This window comes from Rhyacophila brunnea, unplaced genomic scaffold (assembly GCF_057557595.1).
Source record: "Rhyacophila brunnea isolate RB1 unplaced genomic scaffold, BYU_Rbru_1.0 scaffold_117, whole genome shotgun sequence".
Taxonomy (NCBI): domain Eukaryota; kingdom Metazoa; phylum Arthropoda; class Insecta; order Trichoptera; family Rhyacophilidae; genus Rhyacophila; species Rhyacophila brunnea.
This window is the reverse complement of record NW_028232771.1, coordinates 14,723-33,489: the sequence shown is the minus strand read 5'-3', so window position 1 is coordinate 33,489 and position 18,767 is coordinate 14,723. Positions and strand designations below refer to the sequence as shown.

The 18,767-nt window shown below is 25.4% G+C and overlaps 1 protein-coding gene across 1 annotated transcript; it reads right to left on the bottom strand.

The window, feature by feature from the left end:
* Positions 1 to 897: 897 nt before the first annotated feature.
* On the bottom strand, positions 898 to 14,027 carry LOC147078218 (uncharacterized). The gene is made up of 4 exons (XM_085960564.1): positions 14,024 to 14,027; positions 12,058 to 12,194; positions 10,708 to 11,697; positions 898 to 915 (listed from the first exon to the last, which is right to left on the bottom strand). The coding sequence occupies exons 1-4, from the start codon at positions 14,025 to 14,027 to the stop codon at positions 898 to 900; spliced, it is 1,149 nt and encodes a 382-aa protein (XP_085816690.1).
* Positions 14,028 to 18,767: the final 4,740 nt, after the last annotated feature.

Sequence of the window (18,767 nt, the reverse complement as noted above, 5' to 3'; positions counted from 1 at the left end):
TTTTATTTTAGATGCTATGGATTTGGAAAAGGAATATAAAGAAGAATGTTTAAAGAATGGTCAATCTGCAATCGAAAATTTGAAAAATAAAATGTATGCGATAGCAGATCTAAAAAAACCATCTGAAAATGAAGAATATGCACGAGAATCGTTTTACGATACTATTAGAGAAATACTTGGTGAGAGTCCTAAATTTTTGGAGATTATAATTAAGGATATAAAAGAATTTACTGTAAATATGTATTGCAAGGATCATAATATAAATTGTAATCTGGACTTTAAAATATCTTTTGCGCCTGTTCATCAATTTTATTGTGAAAACTTGTTAAAAGATTTATTTGACAAAAATCCCAGTTTTAGTTTACCCGATGATATTGAAGATCAGCACATATTTTGGCAAGCATTGGATTCTTGTTTTAAAAATTATATTCATTATATCGATATTTCTGATGCTATTTGATTATCATGCTTTTATTTTATTAAATGCGTCTATAATATTTATAAAAATATATATGATCTTTATTTTCCCCGTTTTTTAATGACTAAAATATGTTTTTTGTTATTTTATTTATCTGTTTCAGGGATAAAAACATATGTATAATTTTGAACAATTATGTGATATTTTAATACAAGTTATATTCAACATCGGAATGTAAATTACACAATATTGAGATGTTAATTTTTCATAATATGCATTAGAAATGGTTTGTTACGATATTTTATCTAATTGTAAACTTCAGTGTGTAACTATTATTTCGAACGGATTTTTGCGATAGAAATTTTTCGCTTGGATTTTTTTGAATGAACTATTCGGTTCGAGTTTTTCAATAAACCATAAGAAATCATCGCGGTTCACATGTCGCAGATATAATGAAGATGTGTTTAAAAAACTTCGGTTTAAAAAGGATCTAGACCCTGAAATACATTATGGATACGGTTTCATTAAAAAATTATATCTTGTGAATGATTAAAAATTTAGCCGAAATAAACAAATTTTCTGATTTATGCTGCTTCTTAGCACGTATTTTACACACAATAACTTACATATGCGCTTATATTTAATTCAAAAATACAGATTCATATCATTGTTGACTTGTTCTCAATCCACTAATTTAATTTTTTTAGCTTTTAAAAAACTAGAGTAAGCAATTGTTATAACCATTTCACATAAAATTTTACTATTCAAATATAATTTTCTTTATAATCATATTATGCTTGTTTGCATTATGTGCGGCCTTAACAAAGAAGAATTTCTGACTGTAACTTCATTTCAATTAATATTTGTAAATAAACTTGGAAATATATTAAAATAGTGGTCAGAGCCTAAGATTTTTTCGATAATTCAGAGTTTTTTTCTTAAAGCAGTTCCAAGATCGATAAAGACTGAAATTGAAGGTTATTAATTGTTATTATACTTTACATCACTTTAATGAATTCACTTATACCGCCATTTTTATGAGTATATGATGAAAAATCATTTTCACAGCGAAAATTTCTTCTTCATACTATTCAATACAATTTTTCAAACATATTTCATCAAGGAACTTTAATGACATGGGTGTATTGAGTGTATTTGATCTAAAATTACCAAAAACATTCAGAAGGACTGGATCACAAGTAATAAACGGCATGCGTATCTTATATTTTAAAAAAAATTATAACTCACCTTAAGAGCATAATTTGATGCCATGTTTAAATATAACAGTTGATGCGATATATGTAAAATTACATATTATTTTATTTATGAGTTAATTTCGGAATTCTAATTTTTTATTTTCGCTTTACATATAATGTGATTGATTCCCCGTGGTGTATAATATCCATAATCTCGGCTATATTTTCATCTCTCACATCTTCTTCGATATCTATTCTCTTTTCAAAGCCTATTAGTTTAAGGATTTTTCCCTGTTATAGTTACATATATAAAAAAAAATATTTATAAATAATTTTAATATTTGTACACTTTACATGCATAATTTATCAATTCAATCAAAATGCAAATAGATTTTAGTTGTTTTGTATATGTTTAGATGTAATTATTTACAATTAATCAAACAAAAAAAAATTTATTTTTTATATTTTCAAATTTTATTTCATATAAGCTTATATTCTGATTTTTATTTTATCCCGCAAAACATAGTTCGATTTTTTTATGGATTCCTTTTTAATAGCTTTTTTTATTCATAATTCATCATGAAGTAAACAAAAACATCTTAGCAATTTTTATTTTTTAATAATATTATTATTTTCAAAAAATTATAACAGTAAACATTGGGATCATATGACTCCAATTTTATTTTAAAAAAATGAATGTAAATTTGCTATTGTAATTTATAATTTAAGGAATTAAAAAAGTTATAATAATCTCCATATTCTTGAAGATACAAAAATAAGATATAAAATCATGTTTAGAAAATATAACTAGGCGCCATTTTCTATACCTTATTTTTGTGCTTATGATATTAACAATTCGGTTTATTTTTTTATCTGAATTATTAAACTATTAGAATGCAAATTTTTGCCAGAAAATTTTATGAAAATACCGATTTTTTTAATTTTTGTAAAACCTTTTTAGGCATAAAACCACAGTAATATATTAAATGCACATTTCTAATGGCTTTAAACCCAATCTTATAATGATTTTACAAAATAATTTTAGGTTTTTGATGCTTAAAACTAATTTTCCTTAGTTGATTTTGGATATAATTTTTTTTAGAATTCAAGTCCGTACCACATGTTTTTTTCGGCATTTTACCCTATTTACCTCTAATTTTTTAAATTATTTTAGCACAATAATAAATGTCTTATGCTTATTAACAAATAAATTAATATTTAATCATATTTTGCAAAAAAAACAAGGAAAATATTGATTATTCACGGTAAACCTAAAAATCACACTTAAAATGTAATATTTATTTTAATAACCATTTAGAAGCGTCTATTTAAATTTTCACCCATGTTTAACCCCAATATATCTTAAAGCTTGTATTGCTGAGGTTATATTTATCCATCTTCTTATCAAGATTTTAAAGAATATATGTATCAAATATATAAAAGACTCGAAAGTTGATACTGATCAATGTTCATGTATAACGCACTAAATTAATGTGAAAAAATTACCAATTTTAAATACACTAAAATTAATGTTATATAATGAAATATTCATCCCTATAAAAGCGATTTTTAGGCTTAGAATCTAAAATAATATTATGTCGATTCATATTTTTATCCCTTTTAGATTGAACATGCTGCTGTTAAAGTGTGAATTAATAGTATATTTATCAACGTGGCAATAGTGCATAAAAAAGCATAATATTAAAAAAAAAGCATAAAAAAATGAAATATTTAAAGATTATGTGTCTAAATCTCTTAATTTTTATAATGGTACATGAATCGACTTTTTTTGCATTTTTTAAATTCAAAAACATTTAAAAAAACAGAAAGTTATTTCTGGCGCGAATACTTCAACATCAACGCACAATTTGCATATAAAGGTTCTTTTAATATATAAAAAGAAAGTGAAAGTGTAAATGGTTGAGTAGTGTAAATATTCAACCAGAGTCTACAAATTAATGAATGAAAGTTTAAATTCATCTCAAGCAAAGGCATCGATGATTACTATACTGTAAAATAATGCCCCCTAGCTGTAAGGGGGACAGCGAACGTTGTCAGGCCGACCCACCAGTAAAAGAAAGCTTTCGGTAATGAAAATACACTTGATTGTGACGCCAAAACAACCAGAATCAATTCACAAACGTATTTGCAGGTAATAAAAGCCAGTATTGGTTTAATATCGATATTTCCTATAGCGGCAACCCGATTAGCACGGTCAACACAGTTAATATTTTTATAGAAAAAAGTTATGAACAAATAAAAATAATTTTTCTCAAAAAAAACATTTTTAAATCGATTTTAACAAAAGGTGATGCACGAAAATATAAATGCTTTTACTTTACATAATAATAAGAGCACATGTCTGTTACGCTAATAATGGTATTGCAAGTTATACTTGCGTTCAGGAATCGACTTAATTTATTTCTATTCGTATATCAAGTCTATATTGGTGATGAAAGCTTTATTTTACCGTGGGTCATCAAAATGGTTTTTTACATTATACTATGCAGCTAACGGTATTAATTAATTGTTTCAAGATTTAAAATACTCTTTAGAGAGAATAATTTGAATCTTCAAATATATAAATTGAAGTCACAGACCAAAGAACTATACTACATAACCATCGCCATTAAAAATCGATTAGAAGATATAAATCTTAAAAATATTTACTTTCAAGATTTATTTATAAGTCTATAAAAATTATATTCACGTTAAGGCACTTAATTTATGTTATAAATTTTAATAGATTATGCATCTATTATTATGCCTATTCTAATTTATAAATTGAAGTCAGTCTTTTTTAATTAAAAATTATATAAATTATCCCAAAAACGTCTTTTAATTCTATTCAGTAATGATTTTTGCCAAATTTTATTATTATTTCTTTTCAAGGAAGCTTGTTTTCAAAATATTTATATATCAAGAAATTAGACCATAAACTGATTTATCAATCACCACTTAAAATGAAAGCATGATTTTTTTAATGATACGCATAATTTTTGCATCTATTCACTAATATTTTTCTGTCGTCTTTTTGGTATTTTCTCTCCAGAATAAATGCGTTAAAACCTGGTACTTTAAAATATCAATCAAATGTGATTTTATTTATCTAGTTAAAATAATATATGTGCAGATAATACCGTCAAAAATACGGGTTTAATTTTTTTTGATCTTTTTTTCTATGTAAAAATATGATAGAGAAATTTAAAGAAGAATTTTTCGTGATTCTTGATATCCGGAGTAATTTTTTTGTTACTAAATTGTAGTTTTATTAAAATTCCAACTTTTTTTTGGATTCAAGTATTTATACTATCATCAAATAATAAAATTTGCCGTCGAAGTATTAGATAAAAATACATAAAGATATATTCCCTCGTCGATTGACATCCAGAAATAATATTTTTTTGCCTTAAAACCATTAAGAACATCAAATGCAAGCTTAATTGCCCAAAATTCCAAATGCCTTTCCACTTATACACAGAAAACCAAAGATAGAATTTGAAATCTTTCAATAGATCCTTCAAAATATTATTAATAGTTTTATTTCTGTTTTAAGCGATATTAAACGAAAATTTAACACCACATCTCCATCTTTTCTAATTATTTTGCATTGTATGCTGAAAAAACGGTCACAAATAGCTTTCAAGGTTTTACATCCTCATATGAGCTAGATCGTGCAATTCAAAACACATGTTCTCATATTTTCTATATTAAAATATATCTAAAATTCCAAGATTTTTGCATGCTCTATTTTAATTATATTTTTAGCCATTTAAATTCGTTAAATCAAAACTTAAATAGCTCTGTAAAACATTTTTCTAAGAAATTATTTGGTTTCAATCCGTCTTAATGAATCTTGTATTTTAAAAACTTATGAATATGAGTTTTCTTCAATTATATTGTTTGTGCATAATATCCGGTTCAGTTGACATTGCCAACTTATACATTTATACTTATGGTTTTTCTATTCTCACCATCCCATGTTTCTTTTAGATAAACTTTAAAGATTCATGATTTAATTTTCTTTTTATCTAATTAGACGTAGTCAGCCTTTTGATAATATAGCATAGCTCCTTGATGCATCTTTTGACACATTCCCCTGATCTATCTTCATGGACTGCTATTATCTCAAATGAGATGAATTATAGTGTCTTGCGGAGTGTGAGAGATGCTTGCATACTTCTACTTCGTCTGGTATTTTTGACTATTATACATATTTTTTATAAAATTTGTAACCGCCCCATCACAAGTCATTATATATGTTATTTTTCTTGTTTTCATTTGTGAATTAAACAAATTCATTTGCCAAGATGACATACTTCTTATTTTTTTATTCTAAATTTCAGTTAAATTGTCAAGTCTAGTATTACCTATTTAAATCAACGTAATTTGATTTTTTTTATTGTATAGACCAATATCTATTCTATTTTGTTTGATTAATATATCTGTTTTTATACGGGTATCAACTTTTATTTCTGCATTTCGTTTTCGCAGACCTCTTGTACTGAGTGAATTCTGATCTTTTTGGTTTTCTTGAAGTTGTATCGTCTTGATAGGATGAAATGAAGACATCTTTTAATTTCATTGTGTCGTCGCGTATGTTCATGCCCTAACACTCTCTTGCATCTTGTTGCAAAGTGATCAATTGTTTTCATGGCTTCGTTACAATGTTGGGCATTTTATCCTCTCACCATAAAACACATTTCTGTCTTAATAAAACAGAATTTTTACTTCACTTGGTTTAATGTTGCCATCCTTTATCCATCTTGATGATCCAACAATATCAACTATATAATTATTCTTAGCTTCAAAAGTTTTTTGGTGTAATGGTTTTTATTTTATTTTACACAATAGACTTTCTTGTTGCTTTTCTTCAGTGTCAAGGAAGCGATGCTATTAACATGATGTTTATTTTTAAAATATTCTTCCATTAGTAAGTTATGTGTCTTGTTATCATTTTCTACTTTTAACATTGCGGCTTTCCTCGGTAGACTGTTTTTAGAAAAAAATTCAGCTAGTAGATCATCTTCTCGGCTTCTAATTTTCATTACAAAGCCCACATCCTTCATCAATTTCTCTTTTTATAAGTTTTTTTTTCTTTACTAGGCTAAAGTTGAATATGCAATTCATTTATAAATATCTATTATTCATATGTCAAGTTTAGTATATTCTTAAGGTTCTAATTTTAAATAGCCTATATTATATTATAATTTAAGTGTTATGTTGCATACCCATTTATCGCTTTAAACTAATTACCATGATTCATTTAGCCTTACAAAAAAATTTTAATTTAATTTAGTGTTTTTCCTGCAATTATAACATTAGTTTCTAGCTTTAATCAGAATTTATGTTCTCAGAAACTATAAGATATTTATAGGCTGCTGCGCCTTCAATAATGAATTGTTTTCATTCCTTTTATTTATCTAAAAATTAATAAGAACTTGTTCTTTTGCTCCTTGAACGCGCCTTATTGTTCCTAACTGATTTTCTGCAATTAATTCTCTTGTCTCTACTTCATATTGAATGTTTTTTATATCCTCTTTTTTCGTTTACTTATATAAATTGATTATACATGTGATTGGTCTAAATTCATGTCCTATCTTGACATCTTTTTTAAGTATAAGATATGTCTTACTAGAGTAAAATATTCTTCCTGATTTTCATTTTAGAAACATTCATATGATATAATCTGAATTATGAAATATTAAAGCTCATAATATTTTTAATGAAGAAATTAAAGATTCCATCTGATCCAGCAGGTTTTAAGTTCCGCAGTGATTTTATTATGTTTTTAAATTCAACTTCTGTTGTGAAGCTTATTTTTTCTTTCATTTGACTGGCATAAATGAGCATAAATATTCGTATTAATTGTCTTTTTGTTGTGATTTTCCGTAAGTTTTCCTTTATTTTTATCCAAAGTTATTACTTTCTTGATTTGACGCTTCGATTGTATAATTCTTGTTTTCACTAAACCCTCTATAAAAAAAGTCTTCTATTAAGCTCAAAGCCGTTTTTTTTGTAAAATAACATCTTTTTTTTTGCACTGTTCTATCTTTTTCTTTATATTCTGATTTTTTCTGGATACATATTTAACATTGTTTTTAGATGATCATATACTTCTAGGATCACGTTTATTGATCGCGTAATTTTTCTTATTTTTTATTACTTCCTCTTTCTAAACTTCACTGCGTCGATTTTTATATAATTCTAGTCCATCTCTTATTCTTTCCAAAAGAGCAATTTGTTCTAAAAATATTGGTTATCTTTTTTCGGTTTTTTTGTGAGGCGTTTGCAAGTTTGTTGTGCGGTTTGTAGCAAGACTGGAACATCGGTCATATTCTTGGGATTTTGGGTGGATGTAATTGTCCCTATTAACTTATTAATAGTTTGGAGAATATTAGAGTCAACTTCATAGTATGGAATTTTTCTTGTCCTTTCAATTTCAACGATGTTTGCCTTTTTAAGCTTATGTATATTAAATTATATTCCCTTTTACATTAGTCGACTCTTCTGTACTCTTCAATTCCAAAACTAGATAGTTCACTTAATTTTGTTATTTTGAATATTTTGACGTTTTCGGCATCAAATCATTTGGCAACCGACTTCCTTCCATTTTGGTCTATTAATATTCTCATCGCTCTTCTTTTGAGTTCCTGTTGGGACAAATTACATTCGAATTTTCCGTTATTATATTTTTCGAGTTTCTCCCTTCCGAAGAGTGGTATACGATGGAAGCGTATTAGTATTTCCGCATAAGCATCTTGAACCCATTCATCTAAAGAAGATTCTGTTGACGTGAAGATTGATTCTAACTTTAGATGTCTTGTTGATGTTTTCAAGGAGAGTTGCGCATCTTACAATGCCACCACATATTTTTGCTCGGTTACAGCCTCAGTTTCAAAGTATTTGTCGTTATAGTGCACTGCTTCCGATTTTTCCGTTTCACCCATAAAGTTTGAAATTATAAAATGCTCATTTATACTTATTTGTCGACCCACACGCTATATTCAACCTTTTTATTGATGTGATTTTATTTATCAAAAATATTATGAGATCGTTATTCATATATTAAAGGGTTATGAATGCCAACTGAAGCGTAAGAATACGCACAAACAATAGTTTTAAGAAAGATGCTTGAACTAATTAGTCATGAGACAAGAATATACAGTGAGTAAAATTTTATAGATTATGAGGTGGGAAAAGGTATCAGCCAAATTTATTCATTGGAGAGTAAACTGTTTTGCTTGAACAACCATAAATAGCTAAAAATGAAATTAACCCATAAATAAAAATCAAATGTGATCGATATCTGTTTGAATTATGAGAAAATAGTTTCCATATTCCGGTTCGATTGTAGTTATTGAATTCCACATGCTTATAAATTTCGTAGGAAGTTTTAATATTATTAAATTATTTTTGGGGAATATCTTGGACTTTTTAGCCTGGGGGTGGATAATCTTGTATTATTCAATTATTTAGGGTCAGCGTTAAATACCTTAAAAATCGGTAGGCTTTTTTTTATAATTTAGTAAAGCCATGAATTATATTCTAATGGTATAGTTATCAGTTGTTTTCTATCTTATAGGTTTTCAAGCTCATAATAATTGTAAACTATGAAAGATGGGTTTCTGAATTTATTGATATGAGTTAAAATATATCAAATAACGCATTGCGTTTTTTTTAAATAAACTTTGTTGTTTTTGGTCTTTTTAGGAATATTAACCCAAAAATATAATTATTAATATTTTATGAATAAATAATAATCATATATTTTCGGTCTTTTATATACGAAGTTCCGTTTAATAATCGATCCTTTTATTTATGGATTAATTTTGGCATTGTAATTTATGATTTTGTGATTGTTTTCCGTGGGCGTATTATATCTATAATTTTGGCTATCTACTCGCTTCTTACATCTTCTTTGATACCACTCCTCTTTTTATGAGCCTTGGTTCATGAGTTTTGCTATTACTATAGTTCGAACTTATGTCTTAATTTGATTTGTCACATTAAGTTCTTAATGGTGCATTTTAAGATATTTTGTTACCATTATATTATGCGTTCTATGAAATATAATGTACCAATAAAGGATCTTGAATATTAAAATATTTATGGTGTGTGTAATTTACGAATTAGGGGGTGGGGATCCGATAGAAATATTAATTTATGTCAAAGCATTGGGATTGAGAAAAACAATATAAAACAAGTCTATTTAGCTGGTATTATAAGAGACGATCAAGGGAAGTATTGACTAAATCTGTTCTATAATCTAAATTATAGTTTAATTTGCACAAATATAAAATATGTCGGAACATGAAAATTAGTTTCGTGTTTTAAATAATTCAGATATAAGTTATCCAGACCTATACTATTTTATTAATATTTTATCAACTTTAAGACGCTAAAAATAGTCAGGGCAATATAAAAAGATAGCAGCGAAATGCTTTTTTTAAAGGTTGCATTGGTTCTGCACAGAAAATAATTTGTCCAAGGCGATAAATAAATTATATAATTTGATATCTTTAGATTTTTTTCATTCGTTTATACTCGAATTTTTTTAGGGAGATAAAAAAAATATCATGCGTTTTATTATATTATTTTTCCAGTGGTTTCAATAATTTATAGCCAGAAATATAGAAGGAACATTAAATATAAAACCTGAATAAATTTCCTTTTATTTTTTTACTGGCTTCGTTGGTTTTCTAAAAAAACAATTTTAGGTTGTAAAAAAAAATATAAAGGCTTATATTCATTATTTTTTTGATTGTTGCATCGATTTCGCCACAAAAAAATGTAGACACATGATAAAAAAAAGTAAAATTATATTTTTTGATGAGATCACCTATTTTTAATATTGAATCTGATTCTTCATATTTTAGACAAGGGTTCAGTATTTTCCATCAAAAATTTATATCCTAGCTCATTCTCTTTGATAAAAAGCTTTAATATAGATCTAACACGAATGTTGAACTTATTTATATACTCAATTTCATCATTATTCAAGAATTCGATATGTATCATTTTTTGTTGTAGGGGTGCATGAGTGAGATTTTCGAAGTAGAAGTATTCTTCGTTAAAGGTTCTAGAAATTACGAGGTCTTCTATTCGAATTCCGTATTCGTTTTCTTTATAAATTCCAGGTTCTATGCTGAAAACATTATTCTCTTTGAATGGTGTGATTCCGCCGACAGATGGTGGTGATTCGTGGACATTTAAGAAGTGGCCTACACCGTGACCTGTTCCGTGTCCGTAATCGCTCAGTTCATTCCAGATAGGTCCTCTTGTTAGTGCATCTAGGTATGAACCGCCATATTTTTTAGGGAATTTTTGGCGCATTGCATTGAGTTGTCCTTTTAGTACGGTGGTAAAATCTTTTTTCTGATTTTCTGTAGGTTTGCCGAAGCATAAAGTTCGCGTTACATCCGTTGTTCCAAAAAGGTATTGAGAACCAGAATCTATTAAAAAGAGATTGTCAGTTTTTACTTCCTTTAACCCACCTTTATGGTGAACAATAGCGCCGTTTTCTGCAAATGCGCTGATGGTTTCGAAACTTGGGCTAACAAATCCCTTAATTTTTTTCTTAAGATTTAATAATATTTCTGTGACTGCTATTTCCGTCAAAACCTCTTTTGGATTTTGATTTTCGTTTAAAACTGTATCCATTTTATCAAAAAGTTGAGAAAGACATATGCCATCAAAAACGTGAGCAAATTTAAATCCAAGAATTTCTATTTCATTTTTAACTGCCTTCATTTCGCTTATTAAAGCACTTTTCTCTACGTTATTATTATTAATCACCAAAATTTCATTTATAAACTCATTACAAGAAAAGCTTATCAAAACCTTTTTGCCAATTATACCCTTAATCTCCTCTTCAAATTTGTCATAAGCCATAAAAGTAATATCTGCGATTTCCAATTTCTCTTGAGAAAAAAGAAAAGCATCATTTTTAGTAATAATAGCATATGAATAAAAAACTGGATTATATGGAATATCGCTTCCCCTAAGATTAAACAACCAAGCAATTTCATCCAGTGCAGTAACAACAAAAACTTCACTATCCTCCATGCCTTCTCTGAGTAACTTAAACTTTTCTTTTCGATAAGATCCACTAACATTCGCATCTTTCTCAATAAAACTATTTTCTTCAGTTAAAAATCTACCTAAAGGTTCATAATCTATAGCATCCATAAAAATGATACTTTCAAGATCAATAAGACTATTAAATGTTCTATGAGGTCGATGAATCCAAACCTCATCAATAAAGTTCTGATCACCAACAATTTCAACATCACCAATCTTTTCTTTAATATTCAAAAAAGTTTTATTCGAAAAAAATCTTTTATCGATTCCAAGTTTTTTGCAGCTAGATTCAATCTTTTTAAAAAAATCTTTTGTTTCTTTTATTAATGTCCAATATCCACTATCTATCTCATTTTTTGCCTGGATATAGTATCTGGAATCTGTCCATAGATATCCTGCGCTCTGTGTTACTAATATAAGACCGTTTGAGCCGGTGAATTGTGATACTTCTTTTAGTATTTCATCGGATGGTCCGATATATTCGTTGCTATGGGGATCTGATGTGTTGAATAAAAAACCATCAAGATCTTTTCTTTTAAGGTGTTCTAATATTGACACAAGCATGGGTAACATTATTTGAAATTACTTATTGTTTTTTTTTATGTTTTGTTTGTAGAATAGTGTTTCATATATGGTTCGGATATATTAATTAGTTTTGTGATTTATACACGTGATTTCATTTGCGATTTATTTCTATTGCTTTTATTTAAAATTCATTGCGTATTTTTTTTTAATAAAAATCTTTATATGATTTAAAAGTGCAATTTTCAGCATTGTATATTTTTAATTTTATTCATATGGATTTGGAATCGCATAATCGAAATAAAAATATCAAATTAGTTTTTTTTTAAATTTTTATAAAATTAAATTGCCATTAATATTTAATTTTATTAATATAAATTTGGAACTATTATAATCTAATTAAAATGATTTAGCAAAATTTTTAGTAATTTACATAAAATTAAATTTGAACAAACTGAATATCTTTTTTATAAAGTAGGTATTTGTTAATTTAAAAAATAGAGTTATGTGTTTTTAAATTTTATTGGTATTTTTTGTAATTTATTTATAAATTTAACAATATGAAGAAAGTGTTTGTTAATTCAAAAATAGAGTTATGTTTTTTTAATTAAATTAGTATTTTTTATAATTAAACAGATAATTTAATATTGCCATGATCTAAACACTAGTCTAAGTCAATTTTATAAAATAACATGATAAATTTGATTTAAATTATCAATTTATTATGATAAATTTATATTAAGCGATCTTAAAAACATATTTAAAATGTTTTTAATTTGAATATAATTCGCATTGATTTATAATTTTAAGAGATAAAATATTATAGAATTTAATTCAGATAAATTTTGTATTATATGATCTAAAAAAGAATATAATCAAATTATTTTTATATTTCCATGCATCAAATTTGAATATAATAATTTTATTTATGCTATGTAATCCTTTATATTATAAAGTGCTAGTTTTATGCTATAAAATATTTTAAAAATTATAATCAACTATTATCTTTTCAGAATAAAATAAATATTAATAACAACAAAAAAAAAATTAGTTTTTTTGTGTTTATTCAGTCACTATGTGAAAATATATGCACAAAAAATTTACTTTAATATATAAAATCATGAAATATATGCTAAAATATTGTTTCTTTCAAAATTACATTAAAAATGTCAATGTTTTTTTCGTTAAAAACGAGACAAATCCCCTTTTTCCGCTGACATCAATGAACAAATTATTTATATCTCTAATAATGCTCATCGTAATTTTTTATAAAAGTGTAAAAAATGTTCATAAATGTATAGGCTAGATAATTTATTTATATTAAAATATGCAACAAAACTTTTTGTCCAAATCCCCCATAAAAAATAGAATAAAGTAGAAGTTAACTATTCAATATTCAACAAGCAATTATACTTCTTTATAAATATGATTTAAGTGTAATTTGTAATAATTATGAGCCTTAATAATCTAAAACAGCAATTTAATCTTTAAGGACGACCGATTAATAAAACTTTTCAAAAAATTAACAAAGTAATTTAATTTTAAGAATAAATTTTCACAAGTAACGACAAATTTACAAATTAGGGGCAGCTTTTAGCATCTAAATAAATTTAAAGGCACATTTAATTTCCCATGAGAATGATTTCTGTACCCAGCTAAATTATTGAATAAAATAAATGAAACAAAAAATACATCAAGAACATATTTTTTATATCTAAAATATGCTTTATTTCTTGCATTTATTTACTTATTACGAATCTTTACATTAAACACTAAAAAAATATTAAATAACATTTATTAATACCCATTTTTGCCACATTTATAAATTTTTATGATAAAATAAAGGATCCTTTTCTGCCATAATAAAATATTTCATGACATTTTAAATTTTTTTTTAGTATTTTTACAAAATATCGTCTGTAACTTCATTTATGTTTTATTTACCCGACTTGAACAATTAGGTAAATTCTTATACTGGTATTTGCAATGTATATGAATAAGAATATACAAGAAATTTTTCTAGATTAATTTATTATCTGAAAAATATTCTATTTATTTAATTTCTAAAATTTTTGAACAAATTTTTGAAAAAATGCATGAATTCATATCATATATAATTTTATTAGATCAAACCCATTTTTTTTGAACATTATCAAATATGGGCAACGCTATTAGGTCCAATAACGTGGCAAAATATTAATTGATAGATCATATGGAAAAATTCTACCCTTAAAACATTGTATTGCCATTAATGTAAAACACAACTAAAAGTTGAATTTAGATTCATTTAAATATTCAATCTAATTTTTTTTATTTCTATATATATATTGTGCTGATAAATACCCACGTAAATGCAAGGTTATTAAGGAACTAGAAAAATTAATGTTTTTTTGATACATTATATCTGTTGATAAATTCTACAATTCTAAAAACTTATAGGTTTTAGAAATGATATATTTTTTTAAACCATTATGATAACGCACAATCTAATTATATATATATACATAATTAGTGATGCAAGTATATATAAAATCCTTTTTTTAACAAATTTTGTATTAAAATGTATTTTAAATTTTCAAAAACAAAGTATTGAGCTTATATATTAAAGTTTCAATTCAAGATGGGTGTGTAGCGCTCCTTTACCGTGCTGAGTAAAACTTTTTAAGCCTTTTTTTTTTATTTAAACTAATCCCCAGGGTGCCTAAAGACTGGTAAAAATCTTATAGTTTTGGAAAGATCTTGTCAATATAAAATGTTTAGATGGTAAAATTATATTTTTTTAATCCATATTTTGAACGCTAGCACTATATTTTATTTAAAATATTGAGAGGGTAGATGAAGCTAGACATTTTTATATACGTAGTAAATACACAATCTAATTCATGAAAAATAATGATATTACTTGGATTAGTTTCGTACAAATTTATAATATGAATTTAGCTTAATGCTTTATTTTAACTAAATATGTTTTTTATATATTTAATAAATGCAATATTATATAAATTCTCGTGTATTTTATATTTAATTCCATTAATCACAATTTTTTATGTAATTTCATCATTTAAAAGTATCTCGTGGAACATTACGCTAACCCTTTTTTTAAGACAGTTACAAGAAATTTGGGGATAAATAAAAACAAATATTTTTATCGATACATTTAATTCACAATTAATTGAAAATACAAAGTTCTTTTAAACTTTTATGAAATTGTGCTGTATAATATTTTATGAACATTTTAAAATTCTATTCTAATATGTAAGATTCCGGACTTATGTTTTTATATTTTTTAAAAAATAATACAAAAATTTAAATTCATTTCATAATATTTAAACCTCCTTTATACATACATATTATCAATACCTTTGAAATTTACTACCATTAAATAAAAAAAAATCATATTCTAATAATTCTTGTTAAAATAGCCATTATGTATGTTGAGAGTGTAAACCTCAATGAATTTATCAAAGCAGGTTGCATAAGTATATATTTTTGTATGGATTGACAACAAATTTTAAAATTTCAGAAGTTATAAAAAAAGAAATATTAATTGCCTTTTTTTTATTTTAGCCTGTAAATTATTTTGCGATAAAAGAAATAATTGATTTATTGCTCGATAATCAAGGGAAAAAATTTAGTTGTTTAATTTGTGTCATAAAATTTTTTTATTGAAAACATTATATTAAGGGAGAACGAACGAAAAAAATAAGTCGAAGAAGCTAGAATTATATTAGAAAATATCTTGAGAAATTTTGATGTCAAGAATCAAAAAAATTTGCTTCATAAATCATGTGTATAAAATTTTTGTATTTCAAAAGTTGGGTTAAAAACATTTTATCTAGTACTATATAATCTCCAGTGGACTTTAAAAAAACAATTATGGCGTCATTGAGCATAAAGTTGCACAAAAAATATTTATTTATATCATGATATAAACAGTAGCATTACAGTTTCTTGGAGTATTAATAAGCAGGGTGCCGAACTAACACACAAAAAATTGTATTAAAGGCATAGTAAAAAGTCATCTAAAGTAGATTAGAAAAGTTGTTATCTAAATATAGTATATGAAAATACGAAAATTCGCATCTATCATGCTTTTATTTCCTTTTAAATGTTAATTACTTCTGGAATAACCTATATTTTTCTAATATCAGTGGCTTCTAGATGTGTTATTTATATTTAAAAACAGCTTTTATGACTTAGCAATTTTATTGAAATTTTTTATTTAAGCATATTTATTACACTGTATTTTATATATTTTACTGTTTGAATTTTTTTTTGTAACATATTTTGCTCACAAAAATTCAAATTTTTATTGGATGCTATTTTATCGAGTGGTTTTTATCTTACCATCATCTCGATATAAACTTTAAAATATCAAAAATTTTGGTTTTAGATCTCGTGATTGTTTAGAAGATCATATATAATTTTTCCAGCTCTTTATTCTTTTAAAAATTATTTATAAATATTTTTTATGCACGAAAAAAATCAATCTAACGCGTAAGATTAACTGTTTTTACCAATATTTATATCTGCCTTTGGTTTTTACATCCAGCAGGCCAGAATAGAGTTTGTGTATATGTTATTATCTATTAAAAATAATTTACATAGGAAAATTACCCATATATTGCGAATCAAATGTTTTCTAATATTTATTTGCGATGATTCGTAATTTTTGTACACATATCTACAATATATTTTTAATAATATACCATATAATCATTTAAAAAATATAAAAAATTGTGTGTTTATTTTTATTCACTGGTAAAAATTTGAAATTTTTTTATATTGAGCTATTTTTGAGCCCCAAGAATCTCGAGCCGTATCCAATTTAAAGGGTCCTTTTGGTATCAACTATTATTTTACCCAATAACAAAGCTATTTTTAGGTTTGTAAAAATTTATGGGTAAAATAGGTGTCTTTAAATATCAAAAAAATGTGCTCTGATTTCTCACTCAATATAAAATCAAGTAAAAATATTAAAACATGCATTGATGTATCTTTTCATTCGATATATAGTAAAGTTATGTATTTGTGGTACAATAAAAGACTTATTTACACAAAAATAACACTAGGAAATCAATCGTTATTTTAGAATCAATTTATTTTTATAATTAACATTTTACCAATGTATTTCTTTTTCTATATAGTATTACAGTGAAAATATCTAGATTCATTCCGGAACTAGAAGGTTTTTGTATAAAAATATTCAACATCAGAATTTTTCTGGTCATAATGTATTTTTTTCAGATTTAATTATAGTCAGCAATTATATATGTGTATAATGTTTACTGATACATTCAGAAAAGAGTCACATTTATGTTAATATTTAGTTTTTTTTTAGATTTGCAGGAGCAAAAAACCTTGTAATTAGCAGAATATTTAAGATACTAAGGTAATATTGTAAAAGTTTCAAATTTAATAGAATATTCATATATTAATAAATTTAAAATAAGCTAAGGGCCTTATAATTAGCATATGCATATATCGTAAATTATCCTTCTAAAAGGCATGAAATTTATAACAAAACTCAAAAAGAAATAAATGGATTTATGTATTTAAAGGACTTTACTTGTATAAAATTCGATGTGTTTACCGCATATTTATATTCCTTTTTATATCTATTCCCTTTCAATAATAATGATATGACGTATACTCGTGAAATTAGCGAATTTGTCATTTTTGGATTATATTAGGCATAAAAGACGCAGTTAAAAAAATGCATTTATTTTTTAAATCAATTGTTCGGATAGGAATGGACAAATAATAGAATCTTTAGAAATGAATACCTAAAAAAAAGTTATAACAAAATAGATTGGTAAAAAATGTGCCTTATAATTTTTATTTGCACATTTTATATTTTTGCAAAGCTATAATATGACGTACATTGGTATATATTCATTTTCTTTTTTGGCATCATCTATTATCTGAATTTGATAATAAATTGTTTTTTTTCCAAATAAAATTTTTTTAATAATATATTAATTTAACAAAATGGTATAGAAATTTACAGATAGAAAGTTTCCTAATATGGTATCGGTGTTATATATTGTGCATAAAGCTTCAGTACCTTTCTTAAATTGATGTTTTTAGTTTTATTATTACTATCATTTTTTAGTGCTTTAAATGCGGCTGATATGAATTCGACGAATAAGCGCAAAGATCAGAGTTATAATGATTCAAACGTTCGTGTTCGCGCACGTAGAGATACAGGGACAGCTGAAAGTAATAGAAATACAAAACTTGTCGATACAAGTCAAAAAAGCTGTTATAGTTCTGGAGCGAACAATAAAGATAACCCCGGTCATAAAAAATTTAAATCTATCTAAATAAAATTAGTTAAAAATAATCGGGATAGTTTGTTTTTATGAATAAAAATTTTTAATTATAATGATGTTTTGAATCTAGTAAATTTTGTTGACTATGAACACAAATAAATCAGTTCTTTATTATGATTGAGCGCAAAAACTATGCACACGCAATAAAAATAATAAAAAATCTTAGCATATTCGTCTTTAAATTTATGATTTTATATAATTTCAAGCAAAATA

Bases quoted from the DNA above. Each gene is read 5' to 3' on its own strand.
- LOC147078218 (XM_085960564.1), bottom strand. The intron at 11,698-12,057 runs GCAAAAAATGAG...GAAAAGTTTAAG, and splicing joins ATTCCAGATACTATATCCAG to TTACTCAGAGAAGGCATGGA.